Raw genomic sequence first — 17,872 nt, forward strand, 5'->3', positions numbered from 1 at the left:
GAATACGCAAGCTAAGTCTTAATCAAACGCAACTACAATAAGAATTATTCTTTGTCTGTTTAGGAATTAACTCGTCAGGTTATTTCAAATATTGACTGAACGTTTCGCAACTAATTCCAGGACATTTGTCTCCGAATCAAAGTCGATGTTACGTTGTTTGATTATTTTGCTCATTTTATTTTTATAGAGATTAAGTACTTATTGATACGACATTACATGTGCTTGTGCAATGCCACAACTTCGGTCTGTGATCTGTCTGGTAGGTACGAGAGCATTTCAGTGTTTCCAAAGCCTAACTAAGTACTCAATGTAGCTGAAAATTATTGACTTTTATTCGTTAACATGTTTACAAGAAGAAGACAGCGGATATGAGTTTCGTAGGGAATTCACTATTGCTTTCCAATCGCTGATTTAGCCTGAATAGGTCTTAGGTATATTTTGCTAAATACACTTACGGGCAATGAAAAGGTTCCACTGAGAAAATCACTCTTTTACTCCTAAACGAAAAAAGCTAGCTTTATGACGCCTTCTGCAACATTGAAGCACATTTGACGGAGCATCAGGATATTACCAACCAAACACAATCATATTTTGTTCAAATTTAAAATTGAATGTTAGAAAAAATTGGGGTTGTTTGGTGTCGACTTTTTGTGAGTGGAACTATTTCATTACCCGTGAGTGTAGCTGGGTACCTTTTCTACTAACATTCATGGGGCAAAAATTAAAAAAAACATGAGTACCTAACGCAAAATACGTCATCTCAGTGAGTTACTGATGTTTACATAATTATATACATATTTTACGTATTAAGTAGCTACAGCAAGTACATTTTCCTACAGTTCCTACATTTTTGCTAAACGACTAGTTACTACCGTATGTATGTAAAAACCTGCTATACATATTTATCAGGCGCTTCACACTGAGAAGGCCTATTGGGCAGCGTTGGGTAGTAACAAAATGTCATGAATATTGGAGCTACCCACTTCAAGTGAAGTAACTCGTTCATTTTATCAACCGAGAGGTTACAAGCGGGGCGTGTGTGGGCACCATGCACTTTTAACTCAAAACTAATTACATTTTAAGAACAAGAAACGTAAATACAAGTAGCTATGAATCTTCTTAGAGTATTTCTGCATATTTTCATGTACGTAGTGGTGGTTTGTCCCATCAGTGAGGTGGTTTGTGTGTCGCATCGAGGATTGCAGGAGCATGCGGTGAATAGTGGTAAGGTTATTTCATTATTAAATAGCGAGCATTTACTGAAATTATCTTACATTGAGAATGTAAAATGGTCTGCCTTTTAATATTTAAGTACATATTACTTGTAGTGAGTAGTAATAAATACAGTTTATTTAGAAAGTATATAGGCCACTAAAAACTAAATTGATAAGTTTATAAATAACCTCTACGAATTTTAAAAACTCCTACAGTGATCAGAATACAATACAAGAGTATCACTGAAGACTGAAGAAGACTGTCGATCACGATCTACTTTCAGTAATGCTACCACCACTGAAACAAAATAAAACTCCATCATTACAACAAGTGTTATGATACTATATTTACGTACAATATCATTGCATATAGCAACAGACAGATACGGATGTCACTCCTATAACACCTTAATTCGTAATGCACTTTCCATTAGTTCCTATGTTCGTCCACTCGCTCTGACTATGTACCAGGCAAGCATAAATAACCAAGAACTGTCAGTTCCAGACCACCACCACCACAGGACAGAGGAGCCGTGCGATGCGTGCCCGCGCCACGGCAAGTGTGTGCCGAGGGTGCAGTGTCCAGCTCACCTGAGACACAACTCCTATAACCCGCTCTGCCACATCGGGGGTCAGCGGGGCCTGGTTGGAGTCTGCTGCTTCACAGGCAGCAGGCATGCAGGTGTGTTGGGTGTTCTGTCTCTTTCTTCCACCAGCCTACAGTGTTCTACATTTATTAGACCCTGGTAGTTAACCTGAACTGTTAATCCTCCATCTTCCAGAAAAGTATCTAGGCGTATGTCCAGTAGTGGCTGGATTATTATATGATGTAATCCATTCTTGCACCGAGGTACGCAAGGAACCTTTTGTAATAATTCTTCTGGTATTTTGCTTTTCAGTAAAATACCAGTATTTAAGATACTTCCTCTTCATCCTTCATGTGACTTCGCTGTAGGACACCCTGTATAGGTAAACAATTCCACTTATCACATGAATCCCTTGCAGCGGAGGCAGACCTGGCCGCTCGATCAGCCAACACCATCAGAGCTGAAGACATCAAGATAGCGCACAACCTGTCGCGCAAGAAGCTGGCGGAGTGGCTGCGTCACGCCGACAAGGTTCTAGAAGGGTCTTCGGAAACCGTCCTCAATGCGTCGTCTCCAAGCTTTGCGCATCATTTGGTATGGATGACCCTTTGGTTCTTTTCTCATTTTACCTAGCCACAACCATAGATCTTAGGAAAGCCGATTCGAATTATCTATTGGGTTTGTGGCGGACTCCTAGCCACTAGTTCAGACGAAGATCAACAGATGGCGCTCGGAACGCAATACAGAGAAGATGTATGGGAACTACGCAAATTACTATGAAAATCCTACATCGCGCATTCGAAGTTTCTCACCTACTCTGCAATATATAGAAATCCCCAACGCTAACCGTTGGGCAGCTGCCCGCCAGGCCACACCACCCGGCCTGGTCGGAGGATCCTCCCTTTGCATGGGGATGCTCCAACACCTCCAGCAACTCCATACTGGTGACCCCGTGAAGAACATCAGCGCAGCCTTCTGAAGACCCGCAGAGCAGCTTCCACGCCATCTTCCATCGACTTTCTCTCCTCACCTCAACAGCCGTGAAGCAGAACCCTCAACAAGCAGCCCCTGGAGCCAACCAGCCAGCATCCGGTCTCAAAGGGCATCATGACCACCAGCATGCAGCGAACGCGCAGGCCTGGTCACACCCTCGACCCACACCAGCAACTTGGCACAGCACCACTGCACTTCGGCCGGTCAGCAAGCAGAGCCATCCTCTCCTGGTCGACGCAGCACTCTGCCACCATGCTCCACTGCAGGCTCATCCCGACTCACCGTGGACATCGCCACTGCAGCATCACCCCGACTCACTGGGGACTCCTCACCGCACTCACAGTCCCGACTCACTGCGGACTACGCGGCACTGGCTGGCAATCAAGACTCTCGGCTGCACTGAAGACTATCGCCCTCCGGTCTCGGTGGGGGAGTGATGTGGCGGACTCCTAGCCACTAGTTCAGACGAAGATCAACAGATGGCGCTCGGAACGCAATACAGAGAAGATGTATGGGAACTACGCAAATTACTATGAAAATCCTACATCGCGCATTCGAAGTTTCTCACCTACTCTGCAATATATAGAAATCCCCAACGTTAACCGTTGGGCAGCTGCCCGCCAGGCCACACCACCCGGCCTGGTCGGAGGATCCTCCCTTTGCATGGGGATGCTCCAACACCTCCAGCATCTCCATAGGTTATGGCAGGCTCTATAAAACCAATAAGCAGAGACTGAAAAATACATTATTATTATACCTATTTCCGGCTAGCTCATTCAGTAAGATATACATAAGATTTAGCTGGCTGAAGGGGTCCAAAGTCGTCCAGTAAGACATACATAAGATATAGCTTTCTGAGGGCTTCCACTGCAGAGAATTATAGAAGATTATATGTTGTGGATTATAATAACAATCAACCAAATACTTACATACAACTGTTTTATCTGTCTTCCAGTCGGTGATGACATACGAGCAAGCAGCGGAGAAGCTTGGGCGAGGCGGTCTGCTGAACCTGTTCGCTGCTAAAGAGCTGAAGGCCCGAGACGCCATCTCTGATGATGAGCTGATGCTGGGACTCACTGACCATGCCGATGGTAAGTGTGGAAGTGGAAGTTTAAATACTATAACTTAATGTTACTTAATTAAACTTTCTAGGACCAGGCAAGAAGGGGCTTACTAAGGATCTAATGTTTTTATGTACAAGTAACAACAATATAGGGAAATACATAAGTTTAACGAAATAACCAGATAGTTGAAAATGTATTTAATAGTACAAAAAAATCTAGCTTAGTTTTTTATAAAAGCTGAGATCCAACTAGCAGTCCAAACCTAAACAGGAGGGCCATCTAAATGTATCACAATCTAAACAACCTCCTGGGTAACATTCCAGGTCCATTCTGCCCTCCGCCCCCCGCATGCCCCGCCGCGCCCCCCCGCTACCGCAGCGTCGGGGGCGAGTGCAACAACCCCGCCGCCCCCGCCTGGGGCGCTGTGCACACTGCCTTTGAGAGGCTACTGCCACCGCATTATGGAGATGGTAAGCATAATACGCTACTTGCTTCGTCACCATCATGGCCACACCGGTGTTGTTTGTCGCTTTACCGTTCTGTCGATACCAGTTATTCGCATTTCCATTTTTCGAACTTCAGTAGCGGACCCCATATCTAAAAGGTGTTATGATCTTCCCGCTTGGAAAGTGGGTTTGGGATCGAAGTATACCACAGAACCTTTAAGATTCCTAGGCTAGTTTGATTGTCTTTGTTGAAGGTAGTTGATGTAGGAAGAATTAGACTGGTGAAGAAAGACGAAAATACCTAGTACTTATAGCAGCCGTTAAATTTAATGATTCTTGTATCATTACAAACTGTACCCCCCCAGGTATCTGGTCCATCCGGCCCAGCTCGCAGGGCCAGCCGCTCCCGTCAGCCCGCGTGGTCAGCAGCAGCCTCGTCCTCGACGCCGCCGCGCCCAGCGCCACACACAACCTCATGTTCATGCAGCTGGGCCAGTTCATAGCACATGATACTAGTGCTGGCGTCGTTTTTACTATTGGTAAGGTTTGATTATGTGCTATGCTTAAACAAAACACTAGGTCCTATGCTTGGGTCTTGGAACTTTATGGCTATAGTCTTCCATGTTTGCTGGATGTCAGCTTTCACTCAAATAAAATAATCCTATAATTGAGAAAGTATGGCTGGATTATAAATTCCTGGAAACCAGATTACTAAAAGTTCTAAATCCATCAACCCTGAAGCTTCAGGAGATCACTACAATTGCCCCTTAAGTTTCTTTCATTTCCCATCTCCAGGCAACGGCAGCGCAATATCCTGCTGCGTAGGCGACGGCGTGGACTTCCAACCGCCGGAGCTGATGCACTGGGCCTGCGCGCCCGTGGCCACCGCACCTGATGACCCCTTCTACGCGCAGTTCGGACAGCGGTGCCTCAACCTGGTGCGCACGCAGCTGGCTCCAGCTAGTGATTGTGCTGTTGGGTATGCTAAGCAGGTGGGGGACATTATGCAAACATTGTTTGAATCTTATAGAAACCAATTTTAGATCTTCTTCGTGACTGCGGGTAATCGTATCTGACATATTAATTTTTATAAAAGGCGGGACTTTAATCAGTGCTAGAACTGGAGTCAGTTGAATTGACCTGATATCGATACGCATCCTACCTGCAGTTTCACTTTCTTAGCTTATTGGTAAAAGAGGTCTTTAAACAGTGAGGCTAGGGCTCAAAAACTGAAAAAAATAATAAGTCTAGAAACTAGAAATGTAATTAGTTACCCTCATTCTCCAGATGAATGGCGCGACCCACTACCTCGACCTGTCTCACCTGTACGGCAACTCCCCGGAGAAGCTCTCAGCCCTGCGGAGCGGGATCCTGCTGAACACCTTCAACGACTACGGCCGCGAGCTGCCCCCGCTGACACAGAGGAAGGAGTGCATGAGTGCCAAGGATGGAGCTGCCTGCTTCGAATCTGGTAAGTTATGGACATGACACACTGTAGTAGAAATCTGGAGAAAACGAGTAGTTGGAATCTGGAGAAAACCACTGAAATGGAAAGTCCGACAAATATGTAAAAATAGACATGCACCTAGGACTTGCAGGGTCATCATCATCAGCTATTAAGTAATTGTACGACTGTACGTGTCTATAGTAGGCCTGTCCAAAGCAGCATAAAAAATCACTCTGACTTCATTTACCTCATCCAACAACCAGGTCCTCCATAAACGATATCTATCAAGGATTTATATATATTAATGTAAGTTTCTTGACATGATTTCAGGCGACAACCACGGCAACCAGATCATCTCTCTCACCGTCCTACACACGATCTGGACGCGCGAGCACAACCGCATAGCTCGCGTGCTGGCGCGGCTCAACCCCGCGTGGACCGAGGATACCGTGTTCTATGAGTCCCGCCGGCTGCTGCAGGCAGAGTTCCAACATGTGGTGTATAATGAGTGGCTGCCGTTGCTGCTGGGTAAGTGGGGGTTTCTGGGAGAAATGGCTGAAAGCTGCCAAAATTGTTGGAATTTCGAAAATCTTTAGAGCATCTTCAGAATGACAGCCACATCTCACTTCCAATACAATCTTACACACGATCTATAGTCCACTGAGGAAAAAAAAACACTACTATGGTCTGCAATGAGTGGCTGCCTTTTTCTGCTGGATAATTAGGGGTTTCTTAGAACTAAGAGCGACGCCATAGATTTGATGTACAACCACCTAAGGGCTCCCACACATAAACACGACACGATGTTGCATCGTGCCACGACGCGGCGTCGTTTCACGATACGACGTCGCATCGCGGAAATTTACGACTACCATCGTAAAAAAAACACGACATCGTAACGTAAAGTTCCGCGGCACGATGCCGTCGATACAACATTCATTCCCTAAAAATGGACCGCAGTAGACGCGTACTGCTTCTGTTGTTAATAAGAAGACGAAGAAAGAAAAGACAGATACTCAGAAGATACTGGATCCACCCATTTCTTTCAACAATGAATAATAGGAGTCACTTTTTAAAGAAGTACAATGCCTTGAAAATAGACCACAACAAGTTCGTGTATCGACACGTAACGACGTCGCGTCGTGAATTTACGCGACGCGACGTCGTATCGTGAAACGACGCCGCGTCGTGGCACGATGCGACATCGTGTCGTGTTTATGTGTGGGAGCCCTAATCTTTGCCCCCAGGTCCCCGCATAATGCAGAAGTTTGGCCTGTCCCCGTCACCGGGATACTCCACGGCGTATGATCCTCACGTGAACCCGTCCCTCACTGCAGAGTTCTCGGCTGCAGCCATGAGGTTTGGCCACTCTGTCGTCGACTCCAAGTTTGTGTGAGTTTTCGGTCTTATTTCTTTATCCAAGTTATTATGTAAACTAACGACATTATAGTGAGGCATACTAATTAGGTCACGTATCGATCGGCGTACTTAAAATATGGAATCACTGATGAACAAAAAACAGGTTAGTGACTGACTATAATCCATGTATAATTATGATCATCATCAGCTAACATAACATTAACGTCTGGTAATCAACCAACCACATTCGGAATTTCCCTAAAAAAGTCACAACAATGACTTTTATTTTATTTTATTTTAGAGTCCCAAATGCCAAGTCAGGGGATCTTTACGAAGCCATCTCCATCCCTGAAGTGATGTTCCAGCCGTCGCGCATGCGCCTGCGACCGTTCCTCGACCGACTGATCGCTGGACTGATCCGGCAACCCATGCAGACTGTCGACCCTTTTGTCACTGAATCTGTGAGTCTCTTAGGGTGCTTTTCCACCAGAGATGTGCTATGCAGCTATGCTGCGAAGATGTGATATCTACGCTACGAAAATATGCGACCGTTTCCACCAATACTACGCTAGGTAGCTGTTCGAGGAAGATGCGCTACGAAGATGCGCCGCCGCAAAGTAGCTGTGCGAGAAAGATGTCATGAGGCATGTCTACTTTCAGTGAAAAACGCGGGCATACTGTAGGTCTGCTCTGCACATACATAGCTACACCACTCGCGATGGTCCATAGCACATATCCATAGCACGCATCCATAGCACACATCCATAGCACGCATCATTCCATACAAAAAACATATCTTAGTTGAATCCGTTTCCACCAGTGCTAAGCTATGTGCCTCCAATAATATGATTGGTGGATATCAAACGCATCCATAGCATCGTAGCATAGCACATCTCTGGTGGAAAAGCACCCTTATGCTGCTTTACTAATTAGGTCCTATACCTAAGTATGAGACTGTAATGAGGGCTGAAGTACCTACGTGCTTTTGTAATGTTATAGTAAAACAAAGAATATGACGTCATTAAATGTTAAACTGACGAACGTAATAAATAATCCTAACCCGTGTTATTGTATAATATTTATATTATAGTAAATATACATTGACCTCATGAATTTACACCTGTGCTTAGGCATGCACTGCGATTAGATAGATGTTACGCTCCGTACGTTTTTGAATGTAGGGTAACGTAACGTACCTAGGGACATTTTCGACTACCCCAACTTTGAATGAAGCTATCGCAGCGTACAACTAAGATATTAATGTGAAATTTTCTTTATTCGGTAGGATATATAATCTATTATCACTAGTATTTGTGCTTAAGCTTTAGTGTGGCCAGATTTTATTAAATTAAGATAAAAGTAAAAATGCTTGTTTTGACCCAAGGTACGTTACACGTTTGTACCTTGGGACACTGTTTCCTATAGCTTTGTAGTATGGAAAATGCAAACTTCTAAATAACGCCTTATATCTCTGTTCTTATTTATTTACTGCATCTCTCTTCTGTCTAGTTTCACTCTGGCACTAATAAGAACAGAGATATAAGGCGTTATTTAGATGTTTGCATTTTCCATTGTACAAAGCCATAGGAAACAGTGTCCCAAGGTACAAATTTAATCGTGTCCCAAGGTACAAAAAAGCAATATTTAACAAAATTTAAATATCTTTATTTTTAATTAATAGGAATCTTTCAGATAATTGCCATGTCATAAAATTAAATAACTGAAAAGTTATACGTGACATCCATGTCTTTATTTTGAGCATGCCTCAATGAGATAAAGCAACACAAAAAACTATACAAAAGCTACTTTTGACTCCAAAAAACTTCATACTGTCTTCACCACACACTAGATGCTGGTATGATCACGAGACTCACTAGTTTTGCCAAGCGAGTAAAATACTATGCCTAGGGTAGAATTTTAATGTGTTTATTTAGCCGGTTTTTAAAATACAATCAATGTCCCGAGGTACAAGCGTCCCAAGGTACGTTACGTTACCCTAGATATTATTATAAAGGCTTCGTCAAACAGAAAACGTTCCTAACCCGCGTCAGAGCGCTAACTTGACGCCGCGCTATGACGCTGATGTGTTGTATACAGGTTGATTGGTAAGTCGATGTATTCCTTTAAATGGGTTGTAGTCGAAGACATTTCCAGTCGATTGAACCCCATAATGCATTATCCGAAAGTCAACCATTTCTGAGTTATTTAAGTTTTTTTAAGAATTTTGCCAAAATTTATGTTTAAAAGCAAAATATTTCAAAAACGAACGATTTTTTAAATACTTTTTTTATTGTTTTGCATTAGTGACACCTTAGTCAACTAATCATAATCATTAATAGCGCAATATTTAACTTAATTTAGACACAGTGCTGCAAAATAGATGAAACATTAAGAAAATGTTACGAAAGATGCAAACAAAAAAGCTAATTTAAAAAAGAGTAACAGTAAAAGAGTTACAGTTACAATACTTTTTACCTTAAAATTTAAACAAAATCTTGTTCGTTTCGCTACTGAGATTTGTCCGCCTATGCGGTTGTTTTGACTATATCTTGGTGATACCTTAATCGATTTTAGATTGGAATGTGTCATTTTAAAGCTTATAAATTGATTATGTTTTTAAGCTGAAGTGCCTGAAAAATTGTCAGATAAAATTCTTTTTTAAATCAGCTTTTTTGTTTTAATCTTTCGTAACATTTTCTTAATGTTTCATATATTTTGAAGCACTGTGTCTAAATTAAGGTAAATATTGCGCAATTAATGATTATGATTAGTTGACTAAAGTGTCACCAAAACAAAACAATCAAAAAAATATTTAAAAAATCGTTAGTTTTTGATATATTTTGCTTTTAAACATAAATTTCGGCAAAATTCTTTAAAAAACTTAAAACTTAAATAACTCAAAAATGGTTGACTTTCGGATAATGCATTATGGGGTTCAATCGACTGGAAACGCCTTCGTCTACAACCCATTTAAAGGAATACATCGACTTTCCAATCACCCTGTATATGTCATAGTACGAATACAGCAATAAACACATTTCAAACCTTAAATTTGTAAAAGCATTCATCATCATAAAATTGACCGCAAACATTGCAGCCAGGCATATCAGTAAAGCTCTATTCCTGAACCAATCTCATTCCCCAGCTGACCCGCTACCTGTTCCACGGGGGCAGTCCGTTCGGTCTGGACCTGGCGGCCATCAACGTGCAGCGAGGCAGGGACTACGGCCTTCGCTCCTACAACGAGTACCGGCGCCTGGTGGGCCTGCCGCCCTACGCTGACTTCCGCCAGTTCCCGCCCAGCGTGAGTGTGTTGTCCATATTGGTTTAGTGAGTTGTGGTCATGGGAATACCTTATGGAAGCCGAGTTTTTAGAGTTAGACATGCAATTACCCGAAGGACCGACCTTAAGGATACCTATGCCAAGGAAAATGAGGCTGGTGTTTATACGTGCACCAGAAAAGTAAAGGGGTCTTCCGTCGTCTTTCGGACCATTAAGTGCCTGTACTCTCGAGATCACCATGTTGAGCACGAGTCACATGGATGGCCAAACCACTTGGCCACTCCTTACTACAGCATCAGTAAAGCTTCCATCTACCTCATGTAGGTATGATAATGTCAGTATAACATGTAGCTTCTTAAAATCTATGCTCGTTATATGTATTTCCATCCCTATTCTTCATTCACAGACGGCTCACCGCCTATCAGCCGTGTACCAGAGTCCCGAGGACATCGACCTGTGGATCGGGGGCCTGCTAGAGGAGCCGGCGGAGGGGGGAGTGGTGGGCGCGACCTTCGCCAACATCCTCGCAGACCAGTTCTCCAGGTTCAAGAGAGGCGATCGCTACTTCTACGAGAACGGGCCTGATGTCAATCCGGGGGCTTTTACGCCGAGTGAGTTTTTTTTGTGACTATAATTATTACTGTAAAGCTCTGCTCTGCAATCCTTCTTCTCCTTTCAACAACTCTAACTAATAAATAACTATGACGCTTTGTGAATGGATTATGATCCAATTTTCACAGCATTTCATTTGGTTAGCCATTACTTTTCATCATTATGCGATGACATTAATTTAAATACCCTATTAGTCTACTGTTGGATATGACCTACCTTCATATCCTGATTATCCAGGTGACTTTGCTATCTATCTCCAATTCTCCACTCTTTTATCAATAAACGCTGCTGGTAATGTTGAAGCCGAAGAATGAAGGTAGGTCATTCTGTTAGATTATACACACTCAGTTATAATATAACATCACGATCCTCAGGTCAACTGGCGGAGATCAAGAAGGTGTCTCTGTCCCGGCTGCTCTGCGACAACCGGGACGGCATAGAGCTGCTCCACGTCGCGCCCAACGCCTTCCTGCGCGCCGATCTACCAGGGTTGGTACCCTTCATTGTTACTGATTTGGTTTTGTATTGTTTTATTTAGTTACGCGACTACGTTAGCAAAAGCCGAAGGAAGTCATTCGTGCACAGTTTTGTGTTTTTTGTAGTATTCAGGCGTGAGTGTTCTTTGTACTTATATGAAATTTTTCAAAGGTGCTACTTAATTATAAATATTCTGAGCATTTTCATGGCTTTTGCCATTTTCTGTGCAACATTGTTTTACGTTTTACTACCCTTGACATAATACTGACATTTTTACATCCTCTTTGAATTGAAGGGGAATTGTTTACGCGTTATTATATTTAAATAAAATTTACATAACGCCATGGCCAATTCCTCTAGTGGAAAGAAAGTCACACTGGATATTTCCCAAACAAATGCTTCTGAGGCACATCACATACTCTCAAGAACAGAGGATCCTCCTTGTAAGAGGAGGCAATGGATATGCGCAGCAATCTTATTAGTTACGTTCGTAACCATCATTGTTACATTTACGATGATCTAAGCTCTGGCTTCGGTCAGTGTTTTACTGTAGCTGTAAGCAAATTGTAAGTCTGCATTCGCTTTTACAAGACGCAACGTTTCATTATCATGCCGCGCAAACGGCAACTCAGGTTTTGAAACACTATTCATTTTGATCCAAGAAAGGTGTACAGTGTTAACAAGAATGCAATTTTGTAAACTTTTAATACCAAAAAGGTTTTGATTGTTTCAGAAACGAGCCCGTGCCCTGTGATAGTCCTTTAATACCATCAATGGATCTAAATAGGTTTAGAGAAGTGTAAAATGTAGCACCTAAGATGAAACCCATTCTGCAGTACCTGAAGTCATAATATTTTGTATATCTCAATATTTAGGCCCCTTGCTCAAAGCTAAAGAAAGGGACAATGCATAATGATAAGTTTATATTACGTGTCTGTGATACATCAGTTTCATAAATAAAATTTTAGCTAGAGGCTGATTTAAAATGTTTTATTTATACTTTTTTCATGTTAGTCAGAAAGTTTACCATTTGTTTAATGATCTGTACCGTTTACTAAATTAATAAATATGGAAAGATTATCGTTTCAGTTTTAGCACCGTGTGTGATTTTGAAACTCATTTCATAGTTTTTTCGGTTCAAATTACAGTGGTTTTTTCTCCTTTCGGGACGGTTATGTTTTGGTTTGTGCCTATGTTTGTGAATTAACTTATTGAGGGAACTCAATCTCTATACTTGTCATTTATTTTTATTTGCTTACACTATATTTATTTACTACCTGCTGTTTTCTGTCTATTAAATTAATAACATTTCCATTAAATGTCTAAGAACACCTGATTAATGTTTTGCTGATAAAAGTATCTACTACAAACATTTGATTGTGTCGCAAAAGTGATTCTCTGTTGTTTTATTGATTTTGCATGATTACCTTACCTTTTTGCGACATAATGAATTGCTGATTGTATAAAAAACTAGCTAACTTAAGTAGGATAGTTGTTAATATAGAACGTAGATCATCAAAAAACTTACTGATTATTTAAATTAAAAATAAACTTTTCATTGCTTGGTTTTGATTTATAAATAATTTTTCAATTTTGAATTATCACTGGTGCCCGAACAGTGATTTTTGAAAATTGATAAAAAAATTGCATCTTTTATCTTTAATCAATGAAAATATTGTTTTTAATTTAACATCTCCATACATGATTTTGTTATCTCAGTAACTGGGTTAATTTTGATCTTAAATCCTATATTTTTGGATGAAAATTATGAAATAGGTGATTCTTGATATTTAGTTTCAATTGAGTTTCGATATAAAGTTAATGGCGTGTCAATGAACCTGATTTAATGTTTTTTTCTTCTATAAAAATTCTACGAATCGGGAGCTTATGTTGGTGTTGCTGAAGGGAGAAATTATGTTCACTTTTTATAATTTTGCAGCAGTACAAAGTTTATGTAAATATTATGTTAAAATGGCCACAATCTCTAGAGATTCTTTAAACCTAATCTACACTTGCTTTAGAACTCTTTGTTTGTATTTCCTTTCAAACCCTCTTCAATTTAAACAGTACTTGCAAGTGCAACTACCCAAGACGTTTTCAGTTTTGTCGCATTATTTATTTATCTAGCTACAATTTTTCTGTTTTTCGTTTGTTATATTTTATGGTGGAATACAAAGACACATTTTTTTTGTTTAAAGGTTGTTTAGTGTGTACTTAATTTAGTTTATTAAATATAATATGTAATTCTAATTGGGGGGAGACGTTTTTTAACTCGTCGTGCAGCAACTTTCACAGTTCTTTAAATACTTTGTGAATCATTTAAACATGTATCCTATAATATTGCAAGATACATTACTTTTACTTCGTTTAGAGATAAGGCATATTTTAGCTTATTTTCATTAAGAATAAGAAATAGCTGCTAATAAACCATGTAGACTATATGTGATGTTTCAATGGAGCATGGATTTAAACAATGATGATTCCTTTTTTGATTAATGTATAAGGTAATAGGTACAGAAAGTTAAATATTAAATAAGCAATAGGTAGGTATGTTTTAGCATAAATTTATTAAAATAAGGTTAAGTATTTTCGTAGTCTCTTATTGTAAAAAAATACTTTCCCATTGTAAAAATATGTTAATAAGTACATTGATAATACTAAGAACTGTAAATTAAGGAGTCATAAAGGGAAATTTACAGGAATTTTCAGTTTGAATTAGGTTAGAGAAACGAGCGTATATTACTAGATAAGTAATAATATCTTTAAAAGATAAGTTTAGATTAGAAGATACAATTAAGAATACCTATGTAATTAATAAATCCTAATATAATTAATTATAAGTATTTTTAGAAACAGGAGCTCCTGAGTCTTCAGTGATTTTGCATGATGTTGTGTAATTGCCAATTTCGAATTTTCATTATAATAAAGTAGAAATTAAAGTTCTGTAATAAAATTCTTTATGATTTAAAACCGTGTCCTGACTCTTTCATATGTTACCTTACGGTTATTTAGTCAAAGCAGGTAAGGTAAGTAATTTTAAAATGCAGTTTTTTTGGTGTCTCTCTGTCTATCCCATTTGCAGATAAATCAAGGGAAGCCTCCCTTAAATATACGTTTTCAATCGTTCGAGGTTTTCTATACCGTCATAGCAATTAGAAAATTAAAAACCGTTCACTCGTCAACTAACTGACAGGCTAGGGTTAAGGAGTGGTGCTGTGGTACACACGTGGTTGCTATACAAATACAATAGGGTCCACGTGGGTCCATCTTATCTATACTTACATAGTTTTTGATTTGCTATAGCTCGATGCACGTTGCATTATGTATTAGTACTACTTACATTCTACATATTATTATATGCTGACGACTGTAATCCTCGAAGGAATTGGCTCGCTTTTTCTGTACATTAATTCCACGTGATTACTACGACAACACAGGACAAAGTAAAAAGTATTGTAATTCCATTTTATTTCCGGAATGCAAGTACAGTTATGCAAATAAATTGAAATGACGGGCTCATCTCGAAACGTGTAAAATATTAAATAATTCACAAGAAGTAAGGTGAAGGGCGTGCTGTGTGTGAATGATTTCCTGTAATTCTTCACGTTGGGTCCCGTTGCTTGATGCCCCCCGCCCGCACCTGGGGGTTACTCTATACTGACGAAAAACTAACGAATGAGAGCTGTCGTGCAATCGGCACGTTTGATACAACGAGATACAGGCCATCTATAAAGTCCTGAAAACGGAAGTGGACTCTAACTAATTGTTAAAGACCGTATTTCATCGATCTATTATATTTATTAAAGGAAAAATCCGTTAAAAAGTCATTATCAATCGGTATTTTATTTATAAAATATATGTAAAAGTAAGTAAATAGCTGACAGTTTATAGGATTTTATAGTTCGACTGTAGAGTCGTGGCTCAGCCGTGGCACAGCAGCCCTCCGAAACTTTTTCAAGTTTTTCGTCATATAGAGTGACCCCTCAGGGCCTGGGGGGATAAGGTGGGGTCGACGACCGACCTGCACTTGTGTTACTGACTGTACCAGACCCGTACTCCTGTTGAATCAGCGTTTCTAAAGCGATAGTGGTGTCTTCTGGACAGTGGGTGCCTTAGCCACGGACGCTTTACGGAACGACAAACGAAACGTTTAGTTGCTAGAAATACGGCTCCTGTGCCTACTACTTTTCGACCGTCCAAAACTAAGTGAAGCCTTTACTAGGGTGAAATGTTAGTATTTATAAGCTGCATAAAGTAATATCAAAATAGCTTAGGAAACATAATCAGATAAACGTTATCGTTTAAAAAGTTAATTCTGAACGGAATAACGTGGATTTTTTATTTCGGTCATTCCGTCTCGCCGGCAGCCGCCATCAATCAAACTTGGACACCCTTTTTATATCATGAGGGTAATTTTGTTGACAATCCTAATACTAATGTTTTTCTACTGTGTCCGAAAAAGAAGCCGTTTTACCTAGTAAACATTTTACTGAATATATAGGAGCATAGGTACAAAGTTATAAAATTTTATAGTTTTTTTTCTTCTTTTTAGGTATATAGTAGATACCTTTTTTGGTATAATTTTATTTATCACGGGCAACCATCTCATACTTATACGATCGTTAATCTAAGACTGCGGGCCTTATAATTTGGTTGAACTACAATAACGAACGAATAAATTCTTAATCTAATATCTACGTGATAAAGTTTTTGCGAATTCTGCAAATTCCTCGCCGCACGTGCGTCACATAGACGAAAACGTGTAGCCGAATCATTGATCATCCGAATAATGAGTGTGAGGTGTGGCCTACCTACGTTCTCAACTAAGTACCTACTGTAGAAAGATACCTGCTGGTGTAAGGCTAGCTTCTTACCAAAAGCTCTGTTTCTGAAGCTTTCGTCAAAGTCGAACTTCGTATAAGTTCCAGGATAGGTGATTATATCCTCAATGTTTTTTATTTATTTATTTATTTAAGCCTACCTGTAACTTAAATAACATTAAATTCCTACTAAAAACATGCAGTTTATAAATTTACTTATACCTAAAACTAAGCCTACAAGTATCAAATTACAACATAGCCAAATTCAATTAATACAATCCATAGTAAAATCTTAATAATTCATTCAATAATAAAATACAGACAATAGAATCAGAATAGGTAATATCTTATTAATTTCATTTTTAAATGCAATTTCATTAATTTATAATTACAGGTGATCCCATTGTTGGGCAAAGGCCTCCCCCATTTGTCTCCATTTATGCCGATAGTGTGTGTGTCGCGTCCAGAGGACACCGTGACCGTTGAACTGCTCCAGCTCGTCGCGCCAGCGCACGCGGGGCCGCCCGCGCCGGCGCGTGTTCTGCCGCGGACACCACTCCGTCACCTCCCGTGTCCATCGTCCATCGTCCAGTCTCATCACGTGACCAGCCCATTCCCATTTTAATTTTTTGGCGTGTCTTATGACATCCCGTATTTTGGTCATGTTTCTCAGGTCTTTATTCGTGGTCTTTTCTATTAGTCTCAGATGCAACATACTTCTCTCCATTTTTCTTTGTGTGTCCTCAATGTACTAACATTCATATTATTATCATTAGCTAAAATATCCCAGCCAATACTTTTTAGGTCCTGAAATATCCCGACTGGTGATTAATTAGAAGATATTCACTGAGAGATGAGATACTGATAAAATATATCAAAAATCTCAACCTTTGACCTCCGTAGAAAGGAGTGCTTTGCAAATGTAGCATAGCAAGCCGAAAGCGGGTGACTCGGGCGGTCATTCTGAAAGAATTTCCTCATACAGAAGTTGTTCAGAATAAACCCCCGAGTCACCCCCTTCAGGGTTAATCATAATACAACATTTGCAACACCTTGTATAAGGCGGTAGAAAATTAAAGTTGCATAGCCCAGTTGATGAACATCGCTGCCGCTGGATAGCCACCTTCAGGGTTGCCACCTTGAGTACACCATACAGTGAGTACTAATACTATTTGCCAGCCCAAAACTGGGTACACATGAGGGAACAGTCAAAGTGCCGTAAACTAGATGTGATGGGGATATTCTGGGTTTGAGGGTCATTACTCAAGAGAAGTCATGACTAATGAGGTCCACGACTTTTCACCTTACCGTAGTACAGTGTTCATTGTCTCCATGGGAAATTTTAGGTAAATTATTTGCTTATGTTCTTAAATGGTGATACTTACCCTCACGAGCAATGAAAAGGTTCCACCTGCCATTGCCGTTCCATACGTCACTGGAACTTTTTCATTGCCCGTGGGTGTAATAATGAAATCAGTTACACTTAGTTATTATACAGGTTGTAAATTTTATCAGTGACACTGGGGTTGGCTGGTTAATACATAGATTGACCCCAGGTCGACCTATA

General features: G+C 40.3%; 1 protein-coding gene across 2 annotated transcripts; it reads left to right on the forward strand.

The window, feature by feature from the left end:
• The first annotated feature begins 1,006 nt into the window (after positions 1 to 1,006).
• On the forward strand, positions 1,007 to 13,138 carry LOC105388487 (chorion peroxidase). 2 transcript variants are annotated; one of them, XM_038120164.2, is made up of 15 exons: positions 1,007 to 1,224; positions 1,714 to 1,896; positions 2,220 to 2,395; positions 3,750 to 3,888; positions 4,185 to 4,331; positions 4,673 to 4,846; positions 5,103 to 5,299; positions 5,595 to 5,778; positions 6,085 to 6,282; positions 7,002 to 7,146; positions 7,415 to 7,574; positions 10,259 to 10,417; positions 10,803 to 11,007; positions 11,383 to 11,497; positions 12,219 to 13,138. In XM_038120164.2, the coding sequence occupies exons 1-15, from the start codon at positions 1,110 to 1,112 to the stop codon at positions 12,286 to 12,288; spliced, it is 2,367 nt and encodes a 788-aa protein (XP_037976092.2). In that variant the 5' UTR covers positions 1,007 to 1,109; the 3' UTR covers positions 12,289 to 13,138. The 2 variants fall into 2 exon arrangements, with proteins under 2 accessions (XP_037976092.2, XP_048477806.1); XM_048621849.1 differs by having other exon boundaries at positions 1,720 to 1,896.
• The last annotated feature ends 4,734 nt before the right edge of the window (positions 13,139 to 17,872 follow it).

The sequence above is a fragment of the Plutella xylostella genome, chromosome 6, assembly GCF_932276165.1.
Source record: "Plutella xylostella chromosome 6, ilPluXylo3.1, whole genome shotgun sequence".
Classification (NCBI taxonomy): domain Eukaryota; kingdom Metazoa; phylum Arthropoda; class Insecta; order Lepidoptera; family Plutellidae; genus Plutella; species Plutella xylostella.

Bases quoted from the DNA above. Each gene is read 5' to 3' on its own strand.
- LOC105388487 (XM_038120164.2), top strand. From the start codon at position 1,110: ATGAATCTTCTTAGAGTATTTCTGCATATTTTCATGTACGTAGTGGTG. The intron at 2,396-3,749 runs GTATGGATGACC...TCTGTCTTCCAG, and splicing joins CAAGCTTTGCGCATCATTTG to TCGGTGATGACATACGAGCA. The intron at 10,418-10,802 runs GTGAGTGTGTTG...CTTCATTCACAG, and splicing joins TCCGCCAGTTCCCGCCCAGC to ACGGCTCACCGCCTATCAGC.